This window comes from Benincasa hispida, chromosome 8 (genome assembly GCF_027475165.1).
Source record: "Benincasa hispida cultivar pf3 chromosome 8, pf3_genome.v1.1, whole genome shotgun sequence".
In the NCBI taxonomy this organism is placed as follows: domain Eukaryota; kingdom Viridiplantae; phylum Streptophyta; class Magnoliopsida; order Cucurbitales; family Cucurbitaceae; genus Benincasa; species Benincasa hispida.
In genome coordinates, this window is record NC_143485.1 from 41,867,874 (window position 1) to 41,895,161 (window position 27,288).

At 37.8% G+C, this 27,288-nt stretch overlaps 1 protein-coding gene across 4 annotated transcripts; it reads right to left on the bottom strand.

Annotated features, from left to right (window-relative positions):
• Positions 1-726: 726 nt before the first annotated feature.
• Positions 727-4,254, bottom strand: LSM8 (Small nuclear ribonucleoprotein family protein). Of its 4 annotated transcripts, none has more exons than XM_039037805.2 (7): positions 3,891-4,254; positions 3,392-3,435; positions 3,041-3,134; positions 2,611-2,651; positions 2,457-2,531; positions 1,390-1,442; positions 727-1,031 (listed from the first exon to the last, which is right to left on the bottom strand). In XM_039037805.2, exons 3-7 carry the CDS (start codon positions 3,075-3,077, stop codon positions 941-943), a joined length of 297 nt encoding a protein of 98 aa, XP_038893733.1. In that variant the 5' UTR covers positions 3,078-3,134; positions 3,392-3,435; positions 3,891-4,254; the 3' UTR covers positions 727-940. The 4 variants fall into 4 exon arrangements, with proteins under 4 accessions (XP_038893733.1, XP_038893735.1, XP_038893736.1 ...); XM_039037807.2 differs by having other exon boundaries at positions 3,392-3,429; positions 3,891-4,209; XM_039037808.2 differs by having other exon boundaries at positions 1,390-1,479; positions 3,891-4,163.
• Between the last annotated feature and the right edge of the window lie 23,034 nt (positions 4,255-27,288).

Here is a 27,288-nt window from a genome sequence, read left to right on the forward strand (position 1 = left end):
AGATGAAATTAGAAACTTAAGAAGAGATCGATACTTATCAAAATCAATGTTAAAATTACAGCTTTAGTATGTTGCATATTTAATGGATCTTTCCAAATACTAAATACATAATTATAACATACCCAAAATTTGTACTTTACCCTAATTTCAATTACACCTATATTTTATATTAAACTTCATTCTTATTTTCCATCTTTATTGGTTAATTTAAATTTAATTTGTTTTTCGAAAGAAAATAATTAACTATTTAGTATCAATTCCATTTAACATTTTAGAATCAATTTCGATATCAATATTAATAAATTAATAAATATTTAAGAAATTTTCACAAATAAAAAAAATATCAAACTACTAATAGAAATAACAAAAAAAATCTCAAACTACTAATAGAAATAACAAAAAAAATCTCAAACTACTAATAGAAATAACAAAAAAAATCAAGATTAACATTGTGTAAATAGTTTTTCTTATCTTTCTATTTTTAAAAATCTTCCTAAATATTTTAGATAAAATTAATTAATAAGAGATTAACATAATAAACCGACAAAAAAAATTAACTAATTAATTTTGAGCTCCCAAAACATGCAATTTCTAAAACAAATTATCTTGCTTTTCTTCCTTTTTTTTTTTTTTTTATCTAAAAATGTTTCAGACAGCTTGTGCACACACCTCAACTCGACTCTTTTATTCTTATTGAACTGCCTAATTCTACCGTATTTGATCATATTAAATATTCAACCACAATATTAAATATCTCAAATATTTAAATTCCAAATATTTAACTTTCAAATATTTAATATCCATAACCATCGAATAATACCCGCTTATCTAAGCAAAGCTGTCAAAGGTGTTGAAAGGTAAAGCCAAAAACCGTTAACAGCTTCACTTGTTAATGGAAGCTCGCTCATAATGAACACTCATTCATTGCTTCCTGGTCCAATTAATGAATCACAGGTTTGAGAGGATGGGCTCTCAATTTGGACAAGTCCAGATTAGAATCAAGTTCCTCATCTAGCTCCCCAACAATGCTTCTGCAGAAAATTAAGAACTTTATGAGTGTCAAAACAGTTTTAAGTTTGTAATATAAAAACAATGAGGGAATAAAATAAACAGCCCATTATCATCATCACTATTCAAATTCTAGAATAGTTTTAATGGTTAAAAAAGTAAACCATGGTAAAATATACATGAAATTAAGAAGGAAAAACAAAACATAATTTTAAAATAGTTTAGTTCTACGTGTTTTTCGCAACATTTTTTTTTTCCGATTCAACAATATGTAGGAATGGAGATGTGACTTCCGACCTCTTGTTCAATGATACATTTTTTAGGTTTCCAAACTTCTCAAGGAAAAGAAAGAAAAGAAGAAAAAAGTGAGATGGTAGTTACATATTGTCGCCTCTGATTATATATAGACCCAAAACAAGTTGCTGAACGCCTTCCTGCAGATTCAAAGGGCAAATGCATAGTCTTCAATTCCTTGAAAGCCATCAAATCAGAAAATTCAAGCAACCCAAATCACATGAAAGTTTATCCGTTCACACAATTTAATGAGTATAAACATTTACGTCGAGTGTAAAATTATGATCCATGTGAAAATGGTTCTTATTTGAACTAGGGAACTGAGAAACAAAAACTATATAAATATAATCATGGGATCAGTTTCCCAAAACAAAGGCCCATGTGATGAATAATTGAAAATGAACATAAAATCATAAGTGAAAACTAGATGACATATTGCCCATTGCCTAGTGGATAGCAAACTAGGCCAGAGTTTAGCTAATGAGGTCATTTTTGGTATCTGTTGAAAAACATGCTTTCCTTGCGGTGGAAACGATTTACTCTAGATCTAACATCATTCTTGAAATTTAAAATACAAAATTTTCATGTATACTTCAAAATATGACCAATTGAAAGTCTGGAACTCCCACTTCTTAATCATCATGTTATCCCTTATTTGTTTCTACTACTCTTTTCACATTTCTTCTGATTTTTTAACATCTCAAATCACATTATTTAACCAACCTAGGGTTATGTTTTCTAATTTAAAATATAAACAAAAGTACAAATAACAATCAGCTAAGTACAAAATTTTATGTTTGAACCACCAGAATAGAAATTCATCAACTAAGGTGTAATAAGGTTTGCTCATATCTAGTGAGTGAAAGAAGGAAAAATATCTTATTCAACTTTACTACTAACCAAGTTTTCAAGGGATCCGGAAATAGCAATCCCCGCATGTAGCAAACGCCAGAGAAATTGTTCAAATAGAAAGTCAAAAGACATTGACAAAATAGATTGAAATAAATAAGAAAAGGAGGGCCACAAAGAGCAGAAACTGAAATATATAAGTTATTTTTACATATTGGAAAAATTCTCTCTCTAAACTAACAGTTAATGAAAGAGCAATAGAAAGTAGAAAATTCCATCTTAGCTACATTGGTTATTGTACAAACCTTGGTTGAGTAAACACGTTCATGAGATTCATCAAGGATAATATTTGTAGCCTGGTCAAACCCTTTCAACACTCCCTGCATAAAGTATTGTTAACATAAACACGAATTGGGTGGATGAAATACCAGTTAACTGGATGATAGCTCTTGAACATACCACTATATTGCGGCCGTCATTTGTGATAACTGATATTGTTTCTAAAAAAAAAAAAAAAGTTAAGAGGATGATTTTAGCACAAGCAGGTGAGAAGAGTAAGAACAATATATTAGGTAACATGGGTTGATCTCAAAACCAATTAGTAATTAAAAAAAATAGTCCGTGTATATTATAAAGACTTTGAAGTCTCTTGATTTTTCCAATGTGGTATCCTTAACAGAGTATAAAACGATACAAAGACGTGCTTTTGAATCGCCCAATACAATTAATAACCAGGTCAAAAGAAGACAATCTATTCAACTTGCACACCTCAAGAGGTCAATAATATCCTCGTATGATTAATTACCCCATTTTCACACTGAATGAACTACACATACTGACATACGTATAAAAACAAACAGATTGAGGGATTATAAATGAAATTACTTACGATCAACCAGAGATTCGAGTCCAGGTCCACTTGCCATATTGAAGACCCTTACAATAAGCCAGGAACTATTCTATATTATCAGCTCGGCTAGATTCTGTCCAAAACAACAAGGAAAATGGAAAAATCATACATATTCAGTCACAAATTAGTCGCAGAAGAAGGAAAAAAAAGCGTCATAAGCTGTTCAGGAAGCAGGTTTCATACTTATAAGGCAATACTTAAAGCATAATTTCAACGCAAATATTAGAAGGTGCAGAACTAAAAAAACTGGTGGCGAAAAATATGAAGAGAAATCACGGAGAATAATTATAAAGAAGGTTAAAAAACGTCAAGAAATAGGAATTTCCTTACCAGGAATGAACTAGCCTCGATCTTTCCCAATTTCACACCTGTGGCTGCAAGTGAATTCTTTAAATCACGTACACGACGTACAAAGCATAATAGAAGGCTCTTAATTCCAGCAAAAATCAAGTTGGAAATTCCAATTTTCAAAACAGATTCATTGTTTTCTTCTCTACCAATAAATATAGTTAAATGTGTTCTGTCGATCAAAACAACTCCTACAAGCTAGGGATTAAAAGAGAATTGGATGACACGATAGATTACTTCGAGCGATTCTATATAAAAAGACACAAAGAAGATCAAAGCCTCAATTGGCAGAAAAAACGCAAGATATCAAAAGGCATAGGGCAACACACAACAGTTCGACAAGTTCCAATTTGCTAATCTGATAATGTTATAAAATAATAATAATAATAAAATCAAAACAGCTCCTTCTTTCTTTCACTTGAGAATCCTAATTTGAATTTTCAAGGGAGAAGAAAGACATAGATGGAGATTGGGAGAATACCTTTAACAAAAAACAAAGAGAGTAGAAAATCAGTTCAGCACAAGGAAGGCTGCGGCAGGACGAGAGGAAGAAAACGCCGTCGGCACGAGCGGAAGAAGACGGCGGTAACGGCGGCGATACTGAGCTGCTGAAAGGAAAGAACCAGCGTGAACTGTGAAGAAGAAGGTGGAGCACGTGAGAGTGAGAGGAAGACGAAAGGGTTTAGGTTTTTCTCTCTCCTTTATTTATTTTATTTTAATTGACAAAGTGTATCCTGATACTCTCATTGAGTTTTTTTCTTTACTTTTTCTAATTTGTATTTGTATCAGGGTGGCCATCCAAATTACAAAAAGCGAATCGAAAATTGGGTGAAATTAAAAAATATGGTTCCGTCCGATTTGAATAATATTTATTTATATATTTAAAAAAAATTATAAAACCAAATTTAAAATCGAACCGAACCAAACTGTTTTTTAATTTTAAAAAATATAACATAGTTTTTTTTAAATACTAAAATCGAATTTAAAACTGAATCGAACCACATATGCGTTTCGGTTCGGTTCGGTCTAAACAATAAATCAGTTCGAATCGGTTCACATATTAGGAAAATCGGTTTGACTACCAAACCGAACCATTTCCACCCCTTTTTGTAATATTTAAAGAATCTTTTCAATTAATTTATTAATTTATTTTTCTAATGTAATTTACCATCTCAATAATTTTTTTATACAATAAACACTATTGAAAGAGAAATTTTGGATCAATCACAAATTGTCACGTCATTTACTAAATTAATGACGAAATTCCAAATAATTGAATTTGGGACCAATTAGAAGTTGACAGGTGGCCTCAAATTGAAGTTGGAGACATAAATTGGTGAATTTTGATGATGTCACGTGTTTTAATCACAAACGTTGGACTATGTGAAATTAATGACCCAATTTGATATTATTATCTGGGCTAAAAGTCAAATTGAGCCCAAAAATAGTCAAATAAGACCTAAATCCAATTAGTTGGGTCCAAGGGCCAAGTCCATGGACCAACCAAGTCCAAATCCATGGAGCCCACCTGAGAACTCTATAAATAGAGGAATTCTCTTCATTTGTGGGGGTTGGAAATTCTACATTCCAGAGAGTCCAGAGAGAACTCTCCCAACAATCAGAAGACTACTAGATTCCTGAAGTCGCACACTCCTTGAAGACATAAGTCTTTTGAAGATACAAAGACTCTTCCAAGACTTCGACTTCAAGAACATCACGCACTCTGCCTTTTCAAGTCAAGTGTACACATTCAACTGAGAGAGAATTAGAGGATCAAGTACTAGAGATTGAACCACATTGCATCAAATCAACATCGACATCAACTCAAGTGCAACTCCACGAAATAAGTTTCCAAGCCTTGTGCAAACAAATTGGCACGTCCAGTGGGGCATCTCTACCTCTCATCTCTCTCAACATCCAAACAAATCAATGACACCAAAGAAAGCTATATCCAAAGTAACTCTGCAAGCGACTTCTACATGGGACCTGTCATCCGCAGTCGCTCAAAGGAGGTTCTACAGGGACAAGAGTAGAGCTCCGTCATCATGCATAGCATTCTGAAACAGATGACAGAGTTTCCTAAAGGTAGAGTTGTCATCAAGGAAAATCCCTTGTTTGACAACTCCATTTCTACCTCCAATAAGTCGAAGAGGGAATCACACTCGAATGTGATATCTATCATGATAGCAGACGTGGCGACCGAGGTAGTCATGGCGGACATGGAAAGAAATTTTTTTTGATGAAAGCTGTTGAGGAGTAAGATCATGAGATCGTTGCCTTAAGAGAGCAGTGCAGGCTCGTGAAACTGCTGAGTTAAGTCAAACCTCTGCTGGCAGGGCAAATGACAAAGGGAAGACCGTGGTGCATGAAGCTCAATTGCAGCAATCAAACTCGTTGCCTCTCTAACGGTCTAATAGTTGCAAGATATAATCATGATTTCCATAAGGGCTCAGTGTGGAGGCCCGTCTCAGACCTTCTTTATGTATTCCAAGCCATACACCCAGAGAGTTGACAACTTGAGGATGCCTGTTAGGTACCAACCCCTGAAGTTCCAGCAATTCGATAGAAAGGGTAACTCGAAACAACACATTGCCCATTTTGACAAAACATGCGAGGATGAGGGAACCAGAGGAGATTTACTGGTCAAACAGATTATCAGAACCCTAAAAGGAAATGCTTTTGACTGGTACACTGATCTAGAGCCTGAGGTGATTGACAATTGAGAATAATTGGAAAGAGAGTTCCTGAATTGCTTCTACAACACCAGACACACTATCAGTATGATGGAGTTGAAAAATGACAAACAATGGAAAGGACAGTTGATCATCGATTATATCAACCAATGGAGAGCTCTGAGCTTAGATTACAAAGATCGACTCATCGAACTGTCTGCGGTAGAAATGTGCACCCAAGGTATGTACTAGGGACTTCTTTCTATTTTGCAGGGAATAAAACCATACATTTGAGGAATTGGAAACTCATGCCCACGATATGGGGTTGAGCATCGCCAATAGGGGACAAAGAATTTCCTGATCCATGAGATGAAGAAGGACAAGAAAGAGATAAAGGGCACTAAGAAGATTGTGAAAAGCGCCACAAAGGAATCAATGGTCGTTAATACGACCCTGTTGAAATTTTCTTTGAAAGAAAAAGACAAGAAGATTGAGAAGAAAGACGATGGAGGTGAAAGACGTCGTCTAACTTTGAAGGAGAGGCATAAAAAGTTTATTCATTTCTTGACTCGGATGTTGCAGATATGCTTGAGCAATCGCAAGAAAAGCAACTTATTCAGCTACCAGAATAAAAACGACCAGAATAAGTAGGAAAAGTGGACGAACTTAACTACTGCAAGTATCACAGGGCCATTAGCCACCTAGACGAAAAATGCTTGTGCTGAAGGAGTTGATTCTAAGGGTGGCTCATGAGAGGAAGATTGAGCTGGATTTGGACGAGGTTGCTCAAACAAATCATGCCGTAGTGGCAGTAACTCGAATACCTCAATATCAACTATATGTTACGGTGAAAGAGAGAGTTTTGTCCAGTTTAGGACTCTCGAACCTATGGTCATTCGGTTTCAGCAAGTGACCCAAATGATAGATTTTCAAAACAAAGAAGAACATGTTGATAGCGACGATGACAAGGGATGAATTGTCATAACGTGTCAAAAAAAGTGAAAGTCGAGTCTTACCCAAAAAGAGTCACGCTTCTATGGAGTTACAGAAGAGGGAATATGACTCAGAAAAGAAAGGGAAAAAGGAAGGCTTGGAAGCCCAAACTTGCCGAGGAGGAAAATGAGGACTTCCTTCAATCTAGGCAAAAGGTGACGTTAGCAGATTTCCTTCCAAAGAACTTCTACGACCACTGTTCGAGGAAAACGCTAGAGGTTGTTGCTTGTCACGCTGTCAGCACGATAGAAGAAGTGGATACTCCTCTAAGTTCATCGAAAATGATGGAAGAATTAAAAGACTTACCATCGTTCAGCATAGATGACATGTTGTCACTCCCTCAAACAACTAAGATCGTTCTTATCGATGTATTGTTAGAATCCAACGCATCTAGTGTACCAACCTCTATGCTGCATGTGTATGCCTCGTGTTGTACAACTATAGGTTTCTCAGCTGAAGATTTACTGTTGGGATCGAAGCTTTACAATAGGACTTTGTATGTCTTAGGATACATTCGAGAATAAAGAATTGATCGAATTCACATCGACAATGAATCAACCGTTAATATAATGCCTAAGACGACTATGAAGCAATTAGGTATCCTCATGGAAGAATTGTCAAACAACAAGTTGGTAATTCAAGGTTTCAACCAAGGTAGCCGAAGTGCGATAGGTATGATACGCTTAGAATCCCCATTGGCGATCTGAAGGCCGATGTTTTATTTCATGTTGTTTCATCGAAGAGTCCGAAGACGAAATGATCGAAGAGAAGGTGGAAGATGCTCCACTAGGTTTAGAGGATGGTGATATATCCATAGTGGACGAACTCAAAAAGGTGAATCTTGGCACAGTAGAGGAACCGTGCCCAACTTTCATCAATGCATCACTCTCTGGAGAGGAAGAAGGCAAATATATGAGTTTGCTAACTGAATACATGAGCGTTTTCGCTTGATCGTACAAAGATGTGTCGAGGCTTGATCCGAAGGTAGCAGTCCACCATCTTGCAATCAAATAGGGGTGTTGGCCAGTTAAGCAAGCTCAACGACGCTTTCGACCAGAACTTATTCCCAGATTGAAGCTGAAGTCAATAAGTTAATTGAAGCAGAGTTTATTCGTGAAGTCAAATACCCAACGTGGGTAACCAACATTTTCCTTATTAGAAAGAAGAACGAACAACTTCATGTTTGCGTGGACTCTTGTGATCTAAACAGTGCATGCTAGAAAGATTACATTCCATTGCTTATCATAGAGATCATGGTTGATGCGACAACAAGCATGAGGCCCTATCCTTTATAGATGGATCTTCTGGGTATAACCAAATACGAATGGCTCTCACTGATGATGAAATGACGGCCTTTCGAACTCCAAAAGGAATAGATTGTTACAAGGCAATGCCCTTCAGGTTGAAGAATGTTGGCGCTACTTACCAACGCATCATGCAAAAGGTGTTTGATGTCATGTTACACAAACATGTAGAATTTTATGTTGATAATCTTGTGGTCAAGTCCAAGAAACGATAAAATCATTTGAAGGAGCTGAAAGCTGTGTTTGATCGCCTACGAAAATACTAGTTGAAAATGAACCCTCTCAATTGTGCGTTCGGTGTAACCTTAGGGAAGTTTCTTGGTTTCGTTGTAAGGCATCGGGGGATTGAAATAGATCAATCCAAGATCGATGCCATTCAGAAGATGCCGAGGCCAAATAATTTACATGAGTGAAGAAGTCTTCAGGAATGTCTAGCTTACATCCGAAGGTTTATTTTTAATTTAGCTGGTCGATGTCAACCTTTTCAAATATTGATGAGAAAAGGAGAAAAATTTGAATGGGATGAGACCTATCAAAATGCTTTTGATAGCATAAAGAAGTACTTGCTTAGCCCTCTTGTCTTAGGAGCTCCCGTAGCAGGCAAGCCATTGATATTGTACATTGTTGCACAATAAAGATCGCTGGGGGCATTGTTGGCACAAGAAGAGGAAAAGGGAAAAAAGTGTGCTCTCTACTGTCTAAGCAGAACTTTGACTGAAGCTGAAATCAATTACTCTTCTATTAGGAAGACGTGTCTTGCACTCTTTTTCGCTAACGATAAGCCGAGACACTATATGTAAGCCTTTGTCATTCATCTGATTGCGAAAACCGACCCTATCAAGTACGTTCTATCTAGGCCAATCATCTTTGGGCATTTGGTCAAATGGGCAATCATGCTTTAGCAATACGACATTGTCTATGTGCCACAAAAGGCAATCAAAAGACAAGCATTGACTGACTTCTTAGTAGATCACCCAATTCCATCAGATTATAAGTTGCGAGAAGACTTCCCCAATGATGAAATTCTCTTCACAAAAATCACGAAACCTTGGATCATGTTCTTCAATGGTGTAGAACAAAGAAGTGGCCCGGAGGCAGACAACATCTTTATTTCACCAGAGAAACACTTGTTGCCCTATAATTGTGCACTTACTGAATTGTGCTTGAACAATGTTGTGAAATATCCGGCCATGACAATTAGCTTCCAAATGGCTTTGGAGATTAAGGTATCATGCATGGAGATTTTTGGTGACTCAAAGTTGATAATCAATCATCTCTTACTCCAGTATGATGTGAAGCATGATGACTTGAAGCCTTACTTCATTTATGCCAGACAGTTGATGGAGAAATTTGATAGCGTGATGTTGTAACATGTCCCGAGGTCAGAACATAAGAAGGCGGACGCCTTGACAAACTTGGCTACTGCCCTGACAGTTCTAGACGATGCATCCATAAGTATATCACTTTGTCGAAGGTGGGTTATACCTCTGGTTGAGACTTAATGTGAAGAATGCGATAATAGTTTGCTTAATTGATGAGGAAGATTGGCGACAACTGTTGTGTTTTATGTCTTAAAACTCATGGTTTGTAAACAATAAACTCATTCTGTAATTCAATAAAGTTGTTATTGAATATATGAATTGCTTATTTCATTTTAGAAATAAATCCAATAAACTAAAAAGGTCCATGACTATTATATGAGTACTTGAACTTTATGTGGAGACATAAAAGTGGATCAGGTTCGAGTAAACAGTCAAAATGATCTATAGTTTATAAATAAGGTTGGTGCCTTATTCTGGTAACACTATCGGATGCGACCCACTCTATAGTTGTTGTAAGGAGTTGTAAAGTGCTACAGATGAAGTGATCCTAATTCGTACATGTCATGACATGAAGAGTGTGGGCGTCCTATGCAATGAGTTTGCACAAGATCGAACCACGAAATAAGTCACTCTTACTTTATAACACTGTTTACCGTTTAAGACTGACTATTTCAAAATGATGACCTAGGTAATTTGACCTTAATCTTGAGCTAACTGTGAACTTCTGTTTATTCGGGATTATCCTTAGAATTGCATAAGTGAGGGTTGACTCAACGACGCCGGCTCAATAAGCCTTTCATTTCAGGGGTAAGTCCGGGTAGATAGCTGGGGACATAGGGTGCAAGCTGGAATTCACTCCTACCCGCTTTCAGGGATAGTAAAGAGGTTGTTCCCTTAAGTGCTGACTCTGGGTCTTGAACAAGGGGCCCCATCCTCTAATTTTCCCAAGAGAGACTCGGTTTGATGATTAGATCACAAACCAATTGTTCATTAGAGGATTAGTGGGACTTAAGGAATAAGAGGTAATCTCGGGGGTAAAACAACCTTTTGACCCAGCTGTTATTACGAACAACCTGTGAAGGGTTAACTTACTAATCATGGTTATATCGAGTGGACACAATATATCTACAGTGAAGAGAGTGAAACTACGAACTTTAGTGGAGTGACTTAACAAATGAGGGTTAATTCGGTATAAAGAGCTTAGCCAATTAATCTCGGATCGTTGGAGCCCATGATCTGTAGGTCCACTAGGTCCCTCTACTAGCTCACAAACAGATTAGCCTTAGAGTAGCGTGATAAGTTGATTTGAAACGTTCAAATTAGAATTAAAGGAATTAGTAATTATATGTGATATAAGTATACGATTAATTTTGGAATTAAACGGAATTGGAGAATCGTTTAATGTTTAAATATGATTTAAATATTAAATTCATGAATAAAGATTCATGGTAATGGAATTGGTGACGAATTAATTTAATATATGATATTAAATTAATAAAATTCATAAATTGTTTAATTAATTTATTAATTTTATTAGAAAATTAGTTGTTAAATTAATTTTGTAAAATTAATAAAATTTCAATTTCTTAATTGAAATAACTTTTTATTTTGGAAATCAAAAATTAAAAAAAAAAAATCAAAAGAAAATTGAAAATGGAAAAAATCCCAAAAGTGGGATTTTTTCTAATTATAACAGCTCACACATAATTCCATTTCTCTTCAGCTCAGTTATTCAAGCATGAGTTTTGATTCATGCAAGGTTGTTAGTTGCATGAAAGTCATGCAATATAAAGTTGGAATTTTGAGTGGAAGAGGTGAGAGCAATCGTTGCTGAAGCTGAGAATTTGTGTTTGTAGAAGTGTTCTTCACATTGTGTAAAACCAGTAACCTCCTCTCCAATTCCCTTCGATTCAAGCTTATTTTGAGTCCCACAACTCATTTTCTCGTATGCCGCCCGAACATTTCGAGTAATGTCTTGAGGTGGAATAGGAGGACAGTCCTCCGTAAGGACAAACTATAGATCCTCGATGATGAGTATCGTTGTGAGCATATGTTTCCAACTCGAATAGTTTTGGCCATTTAGTTTTTCGGCGCTAAGTAAATTGATAGTGGCTGTAGCCATTTTAAAACTATTGCTGAAAAACGAATAAACTTTTATAAGACTTTGCAAAACTAAATTTTTAACCAATTACTTTTAGCAAAACAGTTTCCAAGTACCCTAAGTGATAAGACTTCTATTTTGTAATGATGCCCCAACGAGGCAGGACAGACGTCACCGATGGGGTGATCAGATGTCCCATCACTAGGATGAGACATTCTCAACCATTAGGCAGAACCAACTCTTGGAACTGTACCTAACAAACACCATTTGTTCGGTCAAGAACTGTTAACTGATCTGCATGTCATCTTAGGCCTTTTATTTAGAATTATGAAGGCTGTTAAGTAGAATATGCGAAAATTATTTTAGGAATTTATGAGAAAATGAGTTTGTGACGTTCAACATTGAGAATCTTGGTCATTTCATTTTCTCTTCTTTTCTTATATTATATTGTATTACATTTTAGGATTAAGGAATTAATACATTATGTGTTCAATGCATTTCTGTGTTTCCTTTGATTCCATCTCCATCTTCTTTACTTAGCATCCTTAACTTTCATTACATCACTTAGTGAGATTGCTGGAGTATCGCATACTTAGTCATGTGGATTAGAGATATGAAGCATGTAGCAAACCACCGAGAGGTGCGCGTTGCGGGGTGTGTGAGAAAACCTTATTTGCTTACTGCGAAGCTGTAGCAATGCCTATCTATAGGCGGACACAATGTTTGTCTATGAGTAAAGTCAGCAACAACTAATTGCCTGGGAGGGTAAGTGGTTGGACGCATCAAACAATGTAAGCTATTGTTCACTAGAGATAGGAATAATCTTGCATCAGCCAAGTTCATGCGGTTACCTTGTTTTATGAGCGCATCATTCATCATTTAGGCATACTTGAAAGAGTAGTATAAAATCCAAATCTAAGACTCGAGAGAGCGGATTGGAACGCATAAGCAAGAATGGGGAACTTAGGAATAAGCTTCGTTTGCTATCACACAATACATGCACCCTACAGAGAGAATATTGCATGCGTCAAGAAGTAGGATATGGTGGTATGCGGCTATCACGCTCATGCGGCGAGAGCACGTGAGCGGGTTATAGAGGTTTAGGCATAGGCTTCTTGGCACTATCGCATATACATCGCATGCGTCCTAGAATTAGGCTGAAGTGTGTGTAGCATTATTGCATAGCTTGTGTTGGCTGAGGTTGCCCTTGCGGTCAAGCTTAGGGTTGCGATGAAGACATCCTCACATTTTATCCATTTTCCATGCATTTACTATGCATCAATGGTTGTTGTGTCTCTACCTCTCATTCATATTCTCAGTGCTTTGTCTGTTAGTTAGAAGTAGGAGTAGTGTTAGCATAAAAACCCCTCCATCATTCTTTTATTTAACCGCCGCATACACATTACTGCATACGTTTAGCCACAAGTCCCTGAGTTCGACCTTAGATCACCCGAGAAACTTGCGTTCGCATTATACTTGGCATTAGCGCAAGAAAACTTATGACAGGAATGCATGACCACCGACACATGATAATCAATGCATACCTTAAGACATGCATCGCATAATGCGTTCACGTAAGTTTAGTCGTCAAGTAATTAACAATTAATTTTTCGTCATTAAGTTTTTGGCGTCGTTGTCGGGGACTTGGCAGCTAATTGTTTGTTGAGTTTTGTGTCTCTACAGGCAACCTTTTTATCTTGGGAGTATTGCAGCTTGTGCGACCAAGTTGCAACCAATATTGAAGTGTAGGCGATGTGCAGAAAGCCAGTATTGACCCTAAGGTAGAAGGGCAATCAGTCGCATGAGCTGAAGGTAATTCTAAGCACATGGTGGCCAACATGCGCCCAATAATTGCCGAAAGTTCCAATGCTCAGGATAAGCTCTTGGCCTAAGCAGTTGAAAATAATCTCCTACATGGAAGACTCCTTGCGGTGACAACATTCCTATTTTTCCAGGGACGTCTTCTACTCTATCTTTACCTTGCTTTCCTAGTTTAGGTTATTTTTATTTTTACTGTTATTTTGGATATGCGGCTGCTTCCTTGGTTGTGGTGCATTTGTTCCTTGTAGGTGCAACAATAAGTCTCCTTGGTGTGCAGTACAACGGAAGAATTCTCTTCATCCTTCAACGCATGGCTTCGATCGCGTGGATTCCAATGCATGATCGCATGTGTTATTCCGCCTAAGGTCTTTTCTTGTTATCTTTTATGCATTATGCTTTTGAAATTCTATTTTTCCGATTGCGCTCCTTTGCGATGTTTCTATGATGGTACGTATAATTCACCGCATCTTCTAACTAAGCATCGCAAAGCGCTCCTTACTTTAAATAACTTCTTCAAATTTTGAAAGTCTTAAGTTTTATTTTGTGCAAACCTTCGCTCAAACGTTTATTACCGCATTCCTGTAAGTTTGTTTTTAGCTTTGTGGTGAGAACGCTGCCAACATCTAAGTTTGGGGGTGGCAGCGGTCTCGGAGAATTGTGTTCATTGCATTGCGATCATTTCTATGAAAAAAAAAGAATTTTTGAGAATAACAACTCCACTGTCAACGCGGGGAAACCTATGTTGATAAGAGTTAAGTTGTGAAAGGCACTTACCCGTAGTTGGATGTCCGCATGACATACGTGGGGGCAAGCCAAAACGAAGGTAAGTCGCCAGGATCAATGCATAAGCGCAAATCCTCTTTCGGACGCAAACCAAATCAAGCAAGATAAGAGTTGAGTTGAATATGGAACGCAACCGAAGTTGGATGCCCGCATGACACACGTGGGGGTAAGCCAAAACGAAGAGCGTAACCAGGTTCAACGCCACATTCTAATAAGTAATCGCAAATTTTTGAAGTGTTTTGGACGAACGCATTCTCGAAAGCTAAACGCAAAGTTGCGGTGAATGAGTAAAAAGTTTTTGAGCAAAGGCTTGTCAGATCTAAACTTAGAAAGGATCTTTTTGAAGAAGCAGTTGAAGTGAAGGAGAGCATTGCGACGATGGTTAGAGGTATGAGTAAATTATATTTTGAGAAACTGGTCATCGCAAAGGAAAACAAGAAGGTGAGTTAGAATTTCTTGAGTATAACGCATGCTTGAGGACAAGCATGATTCTAAGTTTAGGGGTGACAAAAACTTGATGACAAAAAATTAATTGTCAATTACTTGACGACTAAAATTACGTGAACGCATTATGCGATGCATGTCTTAAGATATGCGTTGATTATCATGCGTCGGTAGTCATGCATTCCTGTCACAAGTTTTCTTGCACTCACGCCAAGTATAACACAAATGCAAGTTTCTCGGTTGATCCGAGGTCGAACTTAGGGACTTGTGGCTAAACGTATGCAGTAATGTGTATGCGGTGGTTGAATAAAAGAATGATGGAGGGGTTTTTATGCTAACACTACTCCTACTCCTAACTAACAGACAAAGCACTAAGAATATGAATGAGAGGTAGAGACACGACAACTGTTGACGCGTAGTAAATGCATGGAAAATGGATAAAATGTGAGGATGTCTTCATCGCAACCCTAAGCTTAACCGCAAGGCAACCTCAGCCAACACAAGCTATGCAATCATGCTACACACACTTGAGCCTAATTCTAGGACGCATGCGATGTATATGCGATAGTGCCGAGAAGCCTATGCCTAAACCTCCATAACCCGCTCATGTGCTCTTGCCGCATGAGCGTGATAGCCGCATACTACCGTATCCTACTTCTAGACGCATGCAATATCCTCTCCGTAGGGTGCATGCGCTGTGTGATAGAAAATGGAGCTTATTCCTAAGTTCCCCATTCTTGCTTATGCGTTCCAATACGCTCTCTTGAGTCTTAGATTTGGATTTTAGACTACTCTTCCAAGTATGCCTAAATGTTGAATGATGCGCTCATAAAACAAGGTAACCATGAACAATAGTTTACATTGTTTGATGCGTCCAACCACTTACCCTCCCGGGCAGTTAATTGTTGTTGACTTTACTCATAGACAAGCGTTGCATCCGCCTATAGACAGGCGTTGCTACAGCTTCGCATTAAGCAAATAAGGTTTTCTCACACACCCCCACAACGCGCACCTCTCGGTGGTTTGCTACATGCTTCATATCTCTAATCCACATGACTAAGTATGCGATAATCTAGCAATTCACTAAGTGATGCAATGAAAGTTAAGGATGCTAAGTAAAGAAGATGGAGATGGAATCGAAGGAAACACAGAAATGCATTGAACACATAATGTTTAATTCCTTAATCCCAAAATATAATACAATATAATATAAGAAAAGAAGAGAAAATGAAATGACCAAGGATCCGCCCTAAGGCGAACCTCAGGTGAAAACCTTGGATGATTTGAATTTCTACTCACCGGCTTCTATTTATAGAGCTTGGATCACCGACAGCATTAATGGACTGCTCTGATTCTGACATTCACGGCGTATTAGTCCTTTCTGAATCTCTGCTGCTAACAGCGTGGTAGGTGAGATGTCAACATCATCTTTTGATTTTCCTGAGATATGCGTTGATGCGTTCATTCCACCAACCTTGCGTTGATCCGTTTATTATGCGTTATCGTGTAGCCGCAATCGTGCAGTGACCGCATTCGCTTAATACTGCAACTTTTACACGATGACCGCAATCACTTGACGATCGCAACTTCTATGCGATGGATGCATGTGGCTGATTATCGCAACACCCATGCGTTGATCGAATGCGTTTGCCTTTGTGATGGAGAGTTTCTTTGCATGCAGTCGTCTATGCGGTAGTTCGGCTTTCGCGTTTGCGTCCACTTCCTTGTTAGCTACAAAAATAGACAATTGAACGCATAATAATGGGTTAGCCGAGATTCTCAATGCTGAATGCCGCAAACTCATTTTCTCATGAATTCCTAACATAATTGCCGCATATTCTGCTTAACAGCCTTCATAATTCTAAATAAAAGGCCTAAGATGACATGCATTTCTGCATGTCATCATTAACCCTTAACAATTTCGCGTAAGTGTAACCCCTCGTTTTCGCCCCAGAGTCTCGCCCTAATGCGCCTACCGTAGGGAAAAAGCAGATTAGGACAAGAGACTAAGCAACCTTATCCTCTTATAGGAGATCAAATAAAGAAACGCGCAAAACAACCATCCTATATGGGGACACTCCCAGGGTGCCTCAAGGCGACGAGCAGAAACTTTATTTAATCCAACGAGAGAGACCGTGGGATATACTGTCGCACTTCCCACTCCCACTTACTATGAACATTCTCTTCATCCACCTTGATATTGATCTACCCAAACACCATCCTTTAGGGGGGGTACTCCCAGGGTGACACGAGGTCGAGGATAGATCTCACGGTGTGGACTATGAGGGAGAAATGTGAGAGGTTTAAATGAAGCATCATATGCCCCAAATACCTCCCACTGAATGTTCTACCTAGGGGTTTATTAACCTAGACAATCTGATTACTGATTATAATCTAAGTCATTTATTAAGTTTGCAAAAAAACAACTTTTGTCTTTGAAATAAAACAAGTTCAAGTAGTCACATTAAACTCTTTAATGGACTGTCCTTAACTTGCATGCATGCATCAAATCTATCTAATGCGTTTATTCCACCAACCTAGACAGATCCCGCCTTAGACAAAAGATCCCTTATAGATAGATTTGCTACACTTTACCCTTTTATTAATTATTTTAATTCTAATTTCATTTTATAACCATTATAAAATAAACAACTAAAACACACATACCACATAACGAAGTATTGATAACGCTTATAAATATTACGCTAAGTAAATAATGCATACATAAATATAACCCTTATATCATATGATGCATGAACATGCACTTAAGTAATTTAAATCATGCTTCACTAAATCATAACACTTATAATAAAGAGAATATGCATGACCAATGCATAACCTAAGGTGAGAGTTATCTATATGTGCATACCATATGAAAAAAAAGAAATATACATCGCATGTATAAAACCATGGATTAATGGACTGAGATGAACTAATAAAAAATCGGAATAAAAAAACTATCTATTACATTATTCCTCTGAGCAAACCGGTTCACAAGCAAACCGGGTCTTGAACCGTTAGGCGAAGCTCTCATCGTTTAGTAAACACCTCCAGGTAAACGATTGTGTAGCGCACACTAGACGATAGCACGAAAGCTAAATGATCGCATAGATAACAACGAGGTCGCGAAGCTTGATCGTCTAAACAATCGCTTAGCACGTGAAAGGTAAACAATTTACTCAGCGATCGTATAGTCAGTAACTAAGCGATAAGGCTTGCCGAGCTATACGATAGTCTAGTGCGTGCGTGTGTTAATCGACAGCCGAGCATCCGATACTTAACGATCGTTTACCTCATCGTCTACATGACTCGACCAACGCTTGATCGTCTTCTTCCTTGAAGAACAACAACCCTTGCTCTGAACTTCTTCACGAACGACTCAAGACTTAAACTAACTTTGAAATTATAGACTCGATAACAATTAATTGTGCCAAAAAATGCAGGGGCCTTTACAATTAACTGGAGAATTTAACAAACCGAGGTTACATCCCAAAAAACTTCATTAATCCACACATCCACAAATGATTTAACAATTAAACTAGAGAGTAGATATGCTTCACCCACCGAGAATGTAATTTCAATTCTTTTGCAGCAATGAATTGGAATATCAGAAATCGAGTGCTCTGATACCAATTGAAGGAACTCTTATTCAAGAGTACCTACGAGTGGAAGCGGATCTTTCCAATTCATTGTGACAGATTTTTCACATATACATTCAAACATACTAATGCATTCATAACGCTAAATTACTAGCATGCTCAAAGGAATAATAAATAAGAGATTTCGTAAAATTTTAGGACATTTTGTTAATTTTGAAATTTGATTTTTGTTTAAAGGAAAATTTGGATTTTATGTTACATTGATTTGATATTCAAGTTAATGTCGAAAATTTAATTTAAATCATGGAAATTAGTTTAATTTTGAAATTGGATTTTAAGAGGAAAAGGAAAGAGTTTTAAGTATATATATATACATATATACATATATATACATATATACATATATACATATATATACATATATATATATATATATTTGTGTATAGAAAGAAAGGAAGTTAATAAAATAAAGTGGAATAAGGAAAAGAATAAAATAAAATTTATTTTATTTCCTTTTAAGTTTATTATTATTATTATTCTTTTTATAAAAACAATTATTTCCCTTCTCCTTCTTCCACACGATCGCCGAGCCCAACCGCCAGTCTTCTTCTCCAAGTCGCGCGTTGCACCTGCTTCGGTCCCTAACCTCAGACGCTGACCAGCCGCTTGAAGTTTTTTCGTGCCTCTCCCTTTCCGGTCATTCGGCGAGGAGCCCAGTCATCCGCATCATTCATCCCAGTCATCTGCAATGCACCCTGCTGCTAGCTGTTGGTTCGCATCGGTGCTTTTCCACCGTCCCGTTCTGCTGGTCTCCGTCGCAAGAGGTCTTCGCCGGATTTGTTCAAGCAACCACCGATTTCTCGTCGGATAAGTACTTGGTGCTTTGTGGGTTTCCTTGAAAAATCCTGAATACCATTAAGTTGCAAGTTAATTTGAGATAAAGTCATTATGTTTGGATTTCTAGATTCGAGTTTGGAAGTTCTAAGCTACTATCCAGCTAAGTTAAAAGGGTGATTTTGGCGTATTGATAGTGGAGTTGGTTTGATTTTGAAGTTTCGAAGTGGTTTCGGGTAAACCATTTGTTGGATCTTGTTTTAAGGTCTTGCTTGACAAGAAGAAGATAAACTGGCTTGGGTTTTTTTTTTTAGGTAAATAATCTTACTATTGGAACTGCCTTTGTGCCGGGCGATAAATTTATGATTTAGTTTGAGGATCTCAAGACTAGTTACAAGGATAATTTTGACTATTATGAGATTTAATGGACTGTTTAGAAAAGATATATGAGCATGTGACACTATGTCTGAAGCATTTTAATGTATGAGCATGATTAGAATTTTATGAGACATATTAAAAGTACGATTGAGCATGACCCTAAATTATGAGTTAAGCGATACTACTACTAGAATGTCTTAAAGCCAGGTGAAAGTTGGAGCATTTGTTGACGTACATATTTATGTGATTTATTATGAAAGTATGTAGGCTATATGATGTATTATGAAATTTCAAATGTTCGATTGTTTACATGAGTTAGTGCATGAAAGTGATGTAATAGAGTTGATCCATTAAAACTAGATTAAATACATAAGTTGAGGTTAATTAAATGACCTTGATGAGGAGATTTTAGAGAACTCATGATTATGTGAATGTTATATGTAATATGAAGTTAGATGTAATCTCTTTTCCTTTCCAGATTATGTGATTGCATGAAAGTGATGCATGTCCAAGGGCGCTAGTACATGAAAGAGATGTACTAGGGCTGGTGTGTATGAAAGTGATACATACCTAGAGGGTACTGGGGTGTATGTAAGAGGTGCACGCTCAGTGGGTTATGTGTATACGAAAGAAGTGTATACATAACCATGTGTACGAAAGAGGTATGCATCCCTACATTCATAGAGAGGAGCTGGGGTGTACGAAAGAGGTACACACTCAGTGGGTTATGTGTATATGAAAGAGGTGTATACATAATCAGGCGTACGAAAGAGGTACACACTCAGTGGGTTATGTGTATACGAAAGAGGTGTATACATAATCAGGCGTACGAAAGAGGTACACACTCAGTGGGTTATGTGTATACGAAAGAGGTGTATACTTAACTAGGTGTACGAAAGAGGTACACATTCAGTGGGTTATGTGTATACGAAAGAGGTGTATACATAACCATGTGGACGAAAGAGGTACACATTAAGTGGGTTATGTGGATACGAAAGAGGTATATGCATAACCATGTTTACGTAAGAGATTGTGGGGTTACTTACTGAGTAATTTATACTCATCCTTTCTTATGTTTATGTTTCAGGTAAGAGTAGGGGTGCATCGGCGAATGATAAGCGGAATCCGTGATCGAGCCACTGGGACCAGTTTTATGCTTCTGCTCATGAGATTTAGATTTCCTTTCATGTTTTGCTTAACTTTCAGTTGTGAATGTTTGAAACCTACTATTAAGAATTGTTTTCAGACTTATTTATTAACATTTATGATTTATGGGTACCCTATTGTTATTTTTAATATTTGAATTTAATGAAGGCCTTTTGAACTTACCTTATTTATTTAGAATTTATTTCACCATAAAAGGGTGTCGTTTTAAGTTCCATGCATGCATGTATTTAGTAACGGCCTAACTTAAGTCCTAAGGGGTCGAGTCGTTACATGAAGATTTTTTCTTCACAGCAAATCACGTTATCACTGGAACGACAAGCTATCGTTCAGCAAATCCCAATTGTCTACCTCGAATAGTCTCCACACAAACAGAAGTAAACAGGGATGACACCACTACTCAGAGCCCTCGGTATTCTCGGAGTGAGAATCCTAAGGGTGGGCTTTGTTCGGATTTGGTAGAGGGGAGGAGGAAGGGAGGTCGTATACAACGATCAAGCAAGTGGGAGAAAGGCTCGTCTATCGTATAGACAAAATGCTTGATCGTTTAGGTGAAGAATACGACCGTGTAGGAAAAGGTAAGCGATCGTCTATACGATCGTTTAGTCAATATCGGGCACTAAACGATCGTTTAGAAAAAGGTAAACGACCATTTAGTAAATAGTGCACGCGAGTATAAGTGTTAAGCGATCGCTCAACACTATCGTATAGGTAAACAATTGTTCAGCACTATCGTATAGGCACTGATTTTACTAAGCGATGACACACTTCAATACTATGTTGCGCATCCAATGCTTAACATATCGTGAGCTATTTAAGCGTCTCAAAGTGATACTTCAACGTACTCATCTGCTATGAAAACATAAGAGACGCCGACCTATTATCCATTAACCGTCCAATTAATAGACAATGAATATAATCACATTATATTCATAACCTATGGATTAATATCATATATTAACCATAGTAATTTTTCTCCACTAGATATAAATCATATTTATACCCAATTTCCTCCAAATTAATATATCTCATACGAGCATCTGATATGTGATATTAAACCATAGGCTAATGAATCTAATATGATTATATTTATTATTTTTAATTGGACAATTATAGGATAATTGTGCCGATGTTTTCTCCATAGTGTCAAATTAATAATAATAAATATAATCATATTATATTCATTAATCTATAGTTTAATATCACATATCAACCATAGTGTTTTCTCCTCTACTAGATATAAATCATATTTATATCCATTTTTCTCCAATTAATGTATCTCATACATAAAGTCAATCATATTAAATATAATTAACCAGTTCAATCATATCATATATAATTGAACTTCCTCTTGTCAATTTGAACATTTCAAAATGACCAAAAAATTGATTCTCAACTTGAATCCATTGAGCTACCAAGGGGACCTTATGAACCTACGGCTCGAAGCTTCAACGGTACGTGTATAGCGGACTAAACTCTTTAGCCACGAGATCCACCTTTTGTTAACTGCCAAACATTCTACTAAAGACCGACAGCTGAACTCTCTTTACCACATATATATTTTTGTGTCCATCGGATATAACCAATTAACATTACGATAACCCTTAACAGATGCTCGTAATTACAGCTGGGCCAATTTACCATTTTGTCACTGTAGTTACATCTAACTCTTAAGTACCACTGATCCTTCTAATGAACAATACAACATATTCCTACTATGTATGGACACCTCTCGGGCCATGAGAAGATGTGTGGCATCACATCGTTCAAGCCCCGGGATCAACTCTTAAGGGAGCAATCTATCTACTTACCCTTGCTTCGGGGAAAGATTGAATTCCATCTTGTGTAGCTGAGGTCCCAGCTCCCAAATCAGACAAATCCTTAAAGTGATAGGTTTGAGTCGGCGACTTGGCCACTCGCACCCATGCAAATCAAAGAACCACCCTCAAAGGCAGAAGTTCTCAACTCACTAAGGATTGAGGTCATGTTACCTATGGTCATCCTAGTGAAGTGAAATCTCTGTCATGAACAGCGTTATATAACGAGACATTAATACTTTGTGGTCAGGTCTTATACAAACTCTTTGTATAGGTCACTCCTGCTCGCATGCTCCCACATGAATGATTAGGATTAGACCATCTATAGCAAGTCATAACACTTATAACTATTCTACAAAGTGGGCCGCATCCGTAGCATTACCAGGATAAGGTTTCCCTCCTATATCCATATACTACAGATCATTTTGGTTATCATTTAAGACATGATTCATTTGTATGTCACCACATACATGCTTAAGTTACATAATGACAACCAGGAATTTTAGTTTATTGGTTTGTGGTAAAGCAAATAAAACATCCAATGTTCAAAGACAAGTAGTGAAGAAAATATCATATATTATACATCATAAGCCTTCGTAAAAACTGTGTTTACAAACTACAGGACATGAGAGTTTAGGGCATCATCCCCAACAGAGGCACCCTGGGAGTGTCCCCCTGAAGGATGGTGTTTGGGTAGGTCAATATCAAGGTGGATGGAGAGAATGTTCATAGTAAATGGGAGCGGGACGTGCGACAATATATCCCATGGTCTCTCTCGTTAGGTTGAATAAAGTTTCTGTGCATCACCTCAAGGCACCCTGGGAGTGTCCCCCTATAGGATGATAGTTTTGCATGTTTTTTTATTTGATCTCCTGTATATGATAAGGTTACTTAGTCTCTTGTCCTAATCTGCCTTTTTCCTATGTGGGTGCATTAGGGCGAGATTTTGGGGTAAAAAACAAGGGGTTACACTTACGCAGAATTGTTAAGGGTTAACAGTTCTGGACCGAATGAATGGTGATTGTTAGGTGCAGTTCCAAGAATTGGTTCTGCCTAATGGTTGAGAGTGTCTCATCCCAGTTAAGGGTCATCTGATGACCCCACCGGTGACGTTTGTCTTGCCTCGCTGGGGCATCATTCCGAAATAGAAGTCTTATCACTTAGGGTATTTGGTAACTATTCTACTAAAACTAAAATTGGTGTTAAAACGTGGTTTAGTAAAAGATTTATAAAAGTTTGTTCGTTTTTCAGCAAAGGTTTTTAAAATGGCTACTGCCACAATTGCTTTGCTTAGCACCAATAAGCTAACTGATGACAATTATGCTAGTTGGAAACATATGATCATGACTATATTAATCATCGAGGATCTCATGTTCGCCCTTACGGAGGAGCGTTCTCTTATTCCACCTCCTAATGCCGCTTGAAATGTTCGGAAGGCTTATGAGTGCTGGACATGGGCGAACGAGAAGGCCTGATGACGAGCAGAAATGCACGTTATTATAGGCCTTTTATTTGGAATTATGAGGGCTGATAAGTAGAATATGCAGTGATTATACTAAGAATTCATGGGGAAAGCGAGCTTGTGTCGATCGACATTGAAAATCTTGACTAACCCAATATTATGCGTTATTTTGCATCCAAATGTCTATTTTTGTAGCTATCACAAGAATCGATCGCATGCGGTGATTCCCGCCATCGCAGAGTTGATCGTATACATTCGATGCATAGATATTGCGGCTATAGAGTAATAACCATAATAGAGAGATGAACGCAAGGGTGGTGGAATGCGATGGTACTTCGGAAACCAAGCATAAATACATACCTTGGAAGTACCAAAAGGTGATGTTGACATTTCATCTACCATGTCGTTAGTAGTAGAGATTCAGAGCAGGTCCATCATGCCATTAACTGCAGAAATTCAGAGAAGGACCATTAATGCTGTCAGCGATCGAGCTCTATAAATAGAAGCCTTAGAGCCCAACTTCAAATGATCCGAGCTTCTACCTTCGGGCAGATCATTGTGATCATAGAAGAAAGCGTGAGAAGACATTCTTTGAGAGTTTTTCATTCCTCTAACCATTCCGAGTGAAGACCAGAGCTTCGCCAGAGATAGATCTCGAGAGAGACTACTCCACCACCCATCCATGGCACCACCGGCAGCCTTGACACACATCTGATAGAAGCAAGACATTGCCTACATCTGGCCCTCCATCTCTCTTCTATCTCTGTATTGTATTACATTTTAGCTTAAGAAATTAATACATTTTGTGATCAATGCATTTCTCTATTTCCTTCGATTCCATCTTCATTTACCTCTTCTTTATTATCCTTTACTTTCATTGCAACGTCTAAGTAGGATTGCTAAAGTATTGCATACCTAATCATGTGGCATGGATATATGAAACATGTAGTAAACCACTGAAAGGTGTGCGTTGCATGAGTATTGTGAGAAAATCCTCTTTGCTTAGTGTGAGGTTGTAGCAACGCTTGTCTATGAGCTGTCGCAATACTTGTCTATGAGAGAATCAACAGTGACTAACTGCCCGAGAAGGTAGGTAGTTGAACTCACTAAGTGAAGTATGCAGTGTTCCTAGGGATAGGAATAATCTTATGACAACCATGCTTTATGTGATTACCTTGTCTTATGAGTGCATCATTCATCATTTGGGCATACTTGAGAGAGTAGTCTAAAAACCAAATCTAGGCTTGGGTGAGTCAGATTGGATTGCATAAGTAAGAATAGAGGCTTAGAAATAAGTTCTGTTTGCTATTACACAGTACAGGCACCCTATAGATAGGATATGATAGTATGCGGTCACAACGCATTTGTCTAGAAGTAGGATACGGTGATATGTGGTCACCTTGTTTATGTGTGGGAGCACGTGAGCAAGAATATAGACTTAGACATAAGTCCTATCGACACTATTGCATATGCATCGCATGCGTCTTAGTCAATTGTGTATAGCATAATCGCATAACTTGTGCTGGCTGGGGTTACCCTCGCATCAAGCTTAATGTATAGTGAAGTCATCCCCTCCACCATTTTATCTACTTTTTTCCATACATCTTATTACGCGTTAACAATTGTCGTGTCTCTAACTCTCATAGTCATACTTCCACTACTTAATCTGTTTAGCTAGGAGTAAAAGTAGCACATAGTCCTTAAACTTCAATATTCTTTTATTCTTCGCCGCAAACACATTACTTCATAACATTTAGCTATAAGTCCCTGAGTTCGACCTCGGATCACCTGAGAAACTTGCGATCTCGTTATACTTGGCGCGAGAGCAAGAAAACTTGTAGCAGGAATGTACGATCATCGCATAAATTCTTAGATGCATATTGCATATCCCTTAGTCCAACGCATGACCAGTGACGCATGGAGAACGAACAATGAACACATATTTATTTACTCCATTTTCCACACATCATGTTTTTGGCGCCGTTGCCGGGGACTTGGCAGCTAATAGTTTGTTGAGTTTTGTGTTTTCGTAGGCACCCTTTTTACCTTGGGAGTATTGTAGCTTGTGCGACCAAGTTACAAAAAATATTTGAAGTGTAGGCGATGCGCCGAAAGCCAATATTGACCCTGAGATAGAAAGGCTATCAGTTGCATGAGCTGAAAGCAGTTATAAGCGCATGACGACCAACATGCGCCCAACAATTGCCGGAAGTTCTAATGGTCAGGGCGAGCCTCTTGACCCAAGTAGTTGAGATTAATCTCCTACATGGAAGACTCCTTGCGGTGGCATCACTCCAATTTATCCAGGGACGTCTTCTACTCTATCTTTACCTACTTTCTTAGTAATTTATTTTGATTATTGTTATTTTGGATATGCGGCTGTTTTCTTGGATGTGGTGCGTGCGCTCCTTGTAGGTGTGACAATAATTCTCCTCGACAAAGTTACAACAGAAGAATCCTCTCCATCATTATACGCATGGCTTCGACCGCATGAATTCTAAAGCATGGTTGCAAGTGTTGTTCTACTCGAAGGTTCTTTTCTTGTTATCTTGTACGCATTATCCTTTTGAAATTCTCTTTTGTTCGACTGCCGACCTTTGCGTTGGTAAATCAGCATCCATGATGGTACTTATAATTCACTACATCCGCTAACTAAGCATTACTCACCTCACTTTTAATAGCTTCTTCAAGGTTTGACAGTCTAAGTTTTGTTATGCGTAACCTCTGCTCAAACATTTGTTACCGTATTCCTGATGAGTTTGTCTTTAGCTTTTTGGTGAGAGCGCTGCTGCTCTCTAAGTTTGGGGGTAGTAGTGGTCCCAGAAAAATGCGTCTATCATATTGCGATGCTATTAAAAAAAAAGTTCGGCAATAAAAACTCCACTGTCAGCGCAAAGGGAAAACCCAAGCTGATAAGAGTTAAGTTTTGAAAGGCACTTACCTGTAGTTGGATGCTTCGCATGACACCGTGTAGGTAAGCCAAAACGAAAGTAAGTGGCCAAGATTAACGCATAAGAGCAACTTCTCTACCTGGCGCAAGCCCAAATTAAGCCAAGGCAAGAGTTGAGTTGAATATGGCACGCTACCGAAGTTGGCTATTCACATGACACCGTGGGGGCGAGCCAAAATGAAGGGCGTAACCAGGTTCAACGCTGCATTCTAATAATAAATCGCAAGGCTTTGAA